Consider the following 8,625-nt stretch of genomic DNA (forward strand, 5'->3'; position numbering starts at 1 on the left):
TTGGGTCAATAACAATAGAAAGCACGTCTATTAATACTTGATTGATGATTTTTATTTTTTATTCTTTCTTTTATTTCTGTTATTATTCATTCTTCTGGATATTATAGATGAATTATAGTCTTTTCACATACAAGAAAGAATGTGAATGATAATACAATTTGATTATTATCTTAATCAAAACAATACTTGAAAGGGATGAAGATAAACATATGTATAATTTTTATGTCAATACTAAAACAGCTTCTTAATAAGATTAATAATTTGTTATGATTTTTATTCAATTTAGCTGAAGATTGTCTCTTCTCGATCAATTTCTCATAGACTAGTAAATGTTTAATTCATTTCTAAGACCTATTTCAAATAGCGTTTGAATTCTATATTTTTAACTTTGCTACATCTTTGATCAATACCTTTTCAAAAAATTCCTTTTATTAACAAGACAATCCCAACAAAACAACTTTCAATTGAAACAGTTAATTCATTGTACAGATATGGAGAGAAATCATCTTTACTTTTCTTAATTGAGTCATCAGATTTAAACACTTTAGGTTGGTCAAACAGAAAATATTCTAAAAGAAGATATTATTGTCAGTTATCCTATTTTTAACAACATCTCAAGTGAAACCTTGATAGTTGTTTTGGATCTATACCATATGCTAATAATAGTAAATTTCCATGTAACTCTCGAATTTGTTGTTAATTAAAATTGATTAATTATTTTTGACATTGTTTTTAATAAGGAAGGAAGATAAAAATGAGTGGTTATAATTAAAATCTTCAAAGAAAGATATGGAAGTAGAAACAATCACAAAGTTAAAAGTGAATAAAGAAAACAAAAGGAAGTAATTCAATAGTACCAAAATGATAAACTATTGATGAAGAAGAATAACTATTTATGAACAAAACACAGAGAAAATAGAATATTAGCTTTAAGAAATTATAACGTGTATTGAAAAAGACTAAGAACTGATATAATAGAAAACTAAAAGAAGAGTTTATAAGGTATTGTATTTTATTAGAATACAATAAAATTAAATTAAGACTTTAGAAATATCAATAAACCAGTTAATATATTGACAATTAATTCATTAATGATACTTGAAATATTCGTGTTTATTGTAGGTGTTAGTAGATTTTAAGAAATCTAAAAGAATCTAAATTAAAAAAAAGAAGACTTTAGATACGTCTGATGTTATTGAAAGACTAAACAATTTAAATGATACTTAAAATGGAAAATGATTTATACAAAAGTGATTATCCAATATTGGTTAAATAATTAAAAGATGTTTTTGTCTTAATGACTCAAGACAATATTCTAAATAAATCTATTGACTACTTTTGTAATAACAAAAGAATCCGAACTACAAACAAATTATGAAGCCATATTTAGCTCATTGTTTAGATATTTTGCTAAAGAAGTTAGACTTACAAGTGACTTTATTGAAAGAAGACTTGAGACATTTCTTTTGTAAGGCAACTTTAGCGTTTAAATCGAAAAGAAAATGGTTCTATGATATATAAAGATAAAGATAAAAGGAGTTTTATATGAATTTAATCAAAGAAGGTAAAGTATAGATGTTGAAAATCTACAACGATTGAAAAAGGAAATAAGAATAACATAAATTATAATTTTTTGTCAATTAACTTTTTCTTTTATTTTGATGTTTATATTTGACGAAAAATCAAAATTGGTCGAAAATTTAGGAAAAAAGAGAGTTCTTTGTTTTTAAGTATGTTTTAAATATGGATTTACACAAAAATTCTTTTGGTTGCAATAAATTTATTGAAATGAAAAGAAAAATTATCTTAAAATATTCATGCCAATAATGAATGAGTTAAATGTTTGTTGCTGTAGTTCTTTTAGATGGGAAGTTTGTTAAAGAAGAATTTAGTGTAAGTTAACAAAATAGGTTTGTGTAGCTCAGCTCCAACCCAGTGAATTTCAGTGTTGGGGAGAAAAAGTTGGTGGGTCTATAAGGACATGGAAAAAAAGATATTTTGTATTAAAAGATAGAAGAATATGGTACTTTTCATCATGTAAAGACAAAGCAGCAAAGGGGTATATTGATGTTCCAGTAGGAACAGAAGTTAATGATGTTTCAGGAGCCAAAATTGCTAAACATAAACCATTTGCTATGACAATCAATTCAAAAGGACCAAAGTTTGTTTTTAATGATTTTCTTCTTCATTACTTTTGAGTAATAATTTATATGATTTCTTCAGAAGATCTTAAAATGATAAGATTCTATCATATCTTCGAATTTATAGATGGTAATAACTCTAAAAATTCTCTTCTTGACACTAAAAAAATTTAACTCATCTTTTTAGGGGTTATAGACTTTTTGTTATTATTTGCGATAATGAAACTGACTTTAAAAACTTCTTTGAACATATAAAGGCTCAAACTCATGAACAAAAAGTTCCTGTTTCTCGTATTATTCCAACAAGCATTGTTCCATCTTCAATGATTCAAACTCCTTCTCTTCAACCAGGTGCTCTTTTAAATATTGATGCAAATATGGCTAATTATATAACAAGTGATGGAAGAAAAAATTTGGAACATGTAAAAAATTATTTTAGTTGGGTAGATTCTGATGACAATTTAACTAAATATTGGAAATATTGGACAGATAACCTTCCGACAAAAACTTCTAAACAACCATTATTAAAAGGTGAAGCAGTTCATTATACAATTTCTGTTTCTTCAAAGGCTGATCATTTAAAATGGAGAGCATTTGGAAACCAAAGACCAATGATTAATCCAATGGCAAACTTTTTTATTGGTGTTGGAGTACAACAAGAAGAAATTGAACGTATAGATGAATTTGGGAGCCTTGTTAGACCTCAAATTATTGGTTCTATGATTGAAATTACTAAAAATTTTGGAATGAGTGAAAATTGGTTTTTTGCAGGAAAATTTGATATTTCATTAATTAGACAATTATCAGAAGATGGGAGTTTTACTGATAGATTATTTGAATGGTTAGCTGAATCTCATATTACTGAATTTTGTCAGTTTGGAAGAGAAGTCAACGAAAATCCTCCTGTTCAATCAACTTTTCATTTTTTAATTGAAGGAGAAATGTCATCCAGAGTTAATAAACTACTTCGTGCTACTCAAAAATTTGGATTTCCACCAATTCCAAATCCTATACTAAATATTTTTAAAGGATTGAATCAGTATTATACTTACTTTGTCTTTGGTGTGACTCTTTGTAATCAAGGATTCGTTAGATTTTCTGCTATGATTGCTGACCCTACAGATGACGTTGTTTTATCGTTATTAGACGCAGTTCGTGTTCCTCAAGAAACAAGAAAGATTCATTTATCTTTATTAAAAGACCATACAATTTCTGTTCGTTATGTAGAGTATTCATACCTTAAAAATGGGTGTGGTCGTGGAACTTTTAATGAAGGTTCAGACGTCTATGTTCAATATTATTTTGGTTCAGATGCTCAATAAGTTTCATTGTTCAATTGTAATTTTACTCTCATTTTAAATTCTTTCACTTTTTATTTATTTTTTATGGTTTATTATAATTTATTTTTTCTTATGAAAAATAATACTTACATAAAAAAGTATTAATTCTAAGAAAGATTTTATTTATTTAACTATAAGAAAAAAAAAATAAAAAGTTAAAAGAAAAAAATTAAACAAAAAAAAGAGTTTTCTTCTTTCTTCCAAAGAATGAAAAAAAAAAAAAGAAAAGAAAAATTGAGATAAATTGGAAAAAATCGGGAAATTAAGTATTGAATGAAGAAATAAAAAAAGGGTTAAAGGAAGGAAGGAAAGTTGATAGAAACTTAAAAGAAACTTAAAAGAAACAGAAACAAAAGATGGCTGAACAACAAGAACCAATTATTGATTGTAGTGCTGCATTAGAAGGAAGATTAAATTATTTTAATGAACTTGAGAAAAAATATAAAGAAGAAGAATTAAAGAAGTCTAAAGAAATTACAATCAAATATAAGGATATGACCTTCCAAGGTAAGTCATTTGTCACTTCACCACAAGAGTTTATTAAAGATCTTGTTGAAAAAGGAGAAATTACAAAAGAAAATCCAGTTTTTGTTGCTAAAGTTAATGGTAAATTATGGGATCTTATTAGACCATTTGAAGAAGACTCCACTGTTGAATATCTTGGTTTTGATAATCAAGAAGCTCATGACGTTTTTTGGCATTCATCTGCCCATCTTCTTGGAGAAGCTATGGAAACACAATACAAGTGTTATCTTCACACCGGACCAGCAACTGCTATTGATTTCTTCTATGACTGTAAAATGAATGGAGCTATTTCTGCAGCTGATTTTAAAAAGTTACAAAGTCTTATTGAAGGGTATGTTAGAGAACATCAAGTCTTTACTAGAATTGAAATTACTAAAGAAGAAGCTTTAAAAATGTTTGCTTATAATCCATATAAAGTTAAAATTATTGAAAAATTACCAGAAGGATCTACTATTACTGCTTACAAAAATGGTTCTTTTGTTGATCTTTGTAGAGGACCACATTTAGCTAATGCTGCTAGTATTAAAGCTATTAAAATCTTATCTTCAGGATCAGTTCATTTGGATGGAACTGCTACTGGAGATTTATTACAAAGAATTCATGCTGTTTCATTCCCAACAAAAGATTTATTAAAAGAATATATTAAAAGAGCAGAAGAAGCAGATAAACGAGATCATAGATTAATTGGAAGACAACAAGATCTTTTCTTCTTCCATGTTCTTTCACCAGGAAGTTGTTTCTGGTTACCACATGGAACAAGAATTTATAATAAGTTAGTTGCTTTAATGAGAGCTGAGTATAGAGTTCTTGGATATCAAGAAGTTATTACTCCAAATATTTTCCTTTCTACCTTATGGGAAACTTCTGGACATTGGCAACATTATAAAGATGATATGTTCTCTTTTGAATGTGAAAAACAAACTTTTGCTCTTAAACCAATGAATTGTCCAGGCCATTGTGTTATGTTTGCTAGTAAAAAGAGATCCTATAGAGAACTTCCATTAAGATATGCAGAATTTGGTGTATTACATAGAAATGAATTAACAGGAGCACTTCATGGACTTACAAGAGTAAGAAGATTTGTTCAAGATGATTCACATATTTTCTGTACAATGGATCAAATTGAGTCAGAAGTTACTGGAGTTTTGAATTTAATGAAAAAAATATATAAAATATTTGGATTTAAGACTGAAATTGCTTTAAGTACAAGAAATGAAAAGAAGTTTATGGGAGAAATTGAAACATGGAATAAAGCAGAAGCAATGTTAACTCAAGTACTTAATGATTCTCATTTACCATTTGTTATTAATGCAGGAGATGGAGCATTTTATGGACCAAAGATTGATATTAGAATTGAAGATGCCCTTGGAAGAAAACATCAAGTTGCAACTGTTCAATTAGATTTCCAATTACCATTAAGATTTAAATTAGATTATATGAGTGAAGATCCAAATCAACCATTAAAAACACCAGTTATGGTTCATAGAGCAGTTTTAGGATCAATTGAAAGATTTACTGCTATTTTAACAGAACATCTCGCAGGTAAATGGCCATTCTGGTTATCACCAAGACAAGTTATGGTATGTACAGTTTCAGAGAAGTATAATGAATATGGAGCTAAAGTTACTAAAGAATTAAATGACGCAGGATTTTATGCAGACCTTGATGACAGTGATAATAAATTACCAAAGAAAATTAGAAATGCTCAAGTTGCACAATATAACTTTATCTTAGTTATTGGAGAAGAAGAATTAGTTTCAAATTCAGTCAATGTTAGAACTAGAGAAAATAAAGTTGAAGGAAAAGTAGAATTTAATGAATTCATTAAACATTTAAAACAACTTGAAGCTGACAAGCAATAAGCAAAAAAATTAATGAAAATTCAAATTTTTTTTTTTTTTGAAAAAATCATCATATTTATTAAATGAGTTTAATTTTATTTGAACTAGTTAAATTCATTTAAAGATATTTATTTAAATGTCAAATAAAAGAAACGTTGATCAGTTTTTAATATCTTTAAATAATTTATCTAAGTCTTTAGAAGTAAAACATTTCAATTTTGAAATTGATTTGTTTAATGAATCATTTAAAGAAATTACTAGAATTAATGAAAATATTGGTCATATTAAAACATTAGAAGAAAAAGATCAAATTATTCTGAATACTAATTTATTAGTGGCAAGTACTTTTAGATCATTTGTAAAACAATTTAAAGAAATAATTGCTAAAGATAAATCAAATTTACAAAAAGTTCTGAATGTTGTACAAGGTAAAGAAGTATTAGAAAGAAGTGAATATTATAATCAAGGAAGAAAGTCATTTGAAAGAGTTAGGTTTTTATTAAAACAATTATCATTTCTTGAAATAACTAGAAATTTTATTGTTGGTTTAATTAGTTCTTATTCTCCTAAACCTATTGATAAAAATGTTCCTATTGAAAAACAAAAAGAACTTCGTTCTATGATTTATTTGTTATTTAGTGTTTCAAATGAATTAACAAAATTTAATGAAAATAATTTTAAACTCGTTGGAAGACATATTGAGTTTACTGTTATTTGTGATAAAGAAGTATTAAGAAAATATATTAAAGAAAAAAGGTTAATTACAAATGAATTTATTGTAAATGAAACAATAGTAAATAAATTAGAAAAAGAATCTATTAAAGAAGAAGTTTGTAATTTATCAAGAATAGATGGATATGGATTTCTTGGATCTTCTTTTGATTTTATTATTGACGCTTTTGAAAAAGAAATAAATGATACATTACCTGAAGGATTTAGCTTCTCCTTTAATAAACAAAATAACAAAGAAGAATATTCTGCAGAATTAAAACGAAGTCAACTTGTTAATGGTAAAGTAGTTATTGAATTAACACGATTCAATAATTTTAAACAAACCAAAACGTCATTTACACTTCAACAAGTTGATAAATATAAATTCAAATATTATGGTAAAGGTGAAGGGTCTTCATTATTTGGACTAAAACCATTTGACATTGAAATTACTATTAGTACTACCCAAGATAAATGTAAATTATTTGGAATTTCATCTCCATGTTTTTCACAGAGAAACAGTAATAAAATATTTATTTCTTCAAGTACTTTATCAGTATCTACGGAATGTATTCAGTTTGATAATGTTACTTTTTTAGATGCAAGTAATAGCGACATCGATTCTTTTGTAATGGAACAACCTGAGGTGTGTGTTCAATTAATTGTTTTTAAACATGATTTATCTTTTGAAATAAATGGAGATGATTTGATTTATACATTGACAATGTTATCAAAATTTGAAGGAAGGAATATGATACTTGCACTGGAAGATACTTTTATGAACCAAATACTTTTAGATTTCATGTTGACAAATGGTTGTACTTATGTATATAAAGGAGTAACATTTTTTGTTCAACAAAATGTTTGCACTCATAACATAAAGATTAAGGTTAAATTGTTAGATAAAATAGATACTGATTCTAAAACAATTTGTACATGAATAAAATATTAACCTAATAAAAAATTATTAAATAAAATTATTATAAATCTCCTTAATTCATCTAGACGTGTATTGGAATAATATGACTCTCTTTATTACCCGTAATTGTATGGATCTATTCTTTTATTTATTTCTTTTTTTGTTTTTTTTTTCTTTGACATTAAAGTGCTTGAAATAAATATTATAAATTACTTAAGGTTAAAAATATAAAAGATATTATAGTACAAGAAGGTGAGACATAAACCAATAACCAAGTTAAGTGGCGGAGCAATGAATAAGAATTAGTATCCTTAAACTAGAATGTCAAAGCCTATATCATACAAGTTATTGACTTAATAATAATTATTATAACCATCATAAGAATACCAATGTACCGGCGCTACTAGTTTTGTTTGTCATTTTAATAATCAGTTATATCATAGTAATATGTAAAAAATAATTTTGATAAAGAAAAGAAATAAATGTTATAATAAGATACAAAAAAGACATAAACAACACAAAACATACAGAAAATTCGTGAAAAAAGAATCAAAATAGTAAATTTATACAATCTTGAATGAATATAATTTTAAGAATATGTAAATAATAGATAAGAAAATCTCATTTAAAATTTATCAACATAGTCATTAATAAATGGTTTACGTGATATTAGACTCAACTAAAATAGTAAAATCAGAATTAAAAATAAAATAAAATGGAAAGAAATGAATATAATAATAAAATATGAATAAGTAATGATGTTGGACTGATAATTATTATTTATTTATAAAACTAATATATATTGCCATAAAATGTAGAATATAAAATATGAAATTAATGATTCAGACTATGATATAATAATGAATTAAATCATATACATAAATATATTAAGTATTATATTTTTAATGAAAAGAATGAATATTCCAAAGAAAAAGTACTTAATTAAGTTTCAGTAGATATTGATTTTTTCTATTTCACTTTGCTCAGAAGATATTATTTCATTCATTCTCTTTAAATTATTGTTTACAATATACTTCTATATCTCTGTATTCTTATATATTATCTTCACATTATTTAATTGAGTATTTCATATTATTATTTATTATATCTTTTATCAATATTGGCAACGAAAAAAGCAAATAATTGAA

The 8,625-nt window shown here is 25.7% G+C and overlaps 3 protein-coding genes across 3 annotated transcripts; all 3 read left to right on the forward strand.

Moving 5' to 3' along the window:
• Positions 1-1,817: 1,817 nt before the first annotated feature.
• On the forward strand, positions 1,818-3,463 carry ENU1_129600 (hypothetical protein; the record flags this gene model as incomplete). The annotated part of the gene is made up of 3 exons (XM_008860037.1): positions 1,818-1,841; positions 1,911-2,161; positions 2,329-3,463. The coding sequence occupies 3 exons, from the start codon at positions 1,818-1,820 to the stop codon at positions 3,461-3,463; spliced, it is 1,410 nt and encodes a 469-aa protein (XP_008858259.1).
• Positions 3,464-3,837: 374 nt separating this feature from the next.
• On the forward strand, positions 3,838-5,868 carry ENU1_129610 (threonine--tRNA ligase; the record flags this gene model as incomplete). Its single annotated transcript, XM_008860038.1, has 1 exon — positions 3,838-5,868. One exon carries the CDS (start codon positions 3,838-3,840, stop codon positions 5,866-5,868), a length of 2,031 nt encoding a protein of 676 aa, XP_008858260.1.
• Positions 5,869-5,983: 115 nt separating this feature from the next.
• On the forward strand, positions 5,984-7,498 carry ENU1_129620 (hypothetical protein; the record flags this gene model as incomplete). The annotated part of the gene is made up of 1 exon (XM_008860039.1): positions 5,984-7,498. The coding sequence occupies one exon, from the start codon at positions 5,984-5,986 to the stop codon at positions 7,496-7,498; it is 1,515 nt and encodes a 504-aa protein (XP_008858261.1).
• Positions 7,499-8,625: the final 1,127 nt, after the last annotated feature.

Source organism: Entamoeba nuttalli (genome assembly GCF_000257125.1).
Source record: "Entamoeba nuttalli P19 unplaced genomic scaffold asmbl_5413, whole genome shotgun sequence".
Lineage (NCBI taxonomy): Eukaryota > Evosea > Mastigamoebida > Endamoebidae > Entamoeba > Entamoeba nuttalli.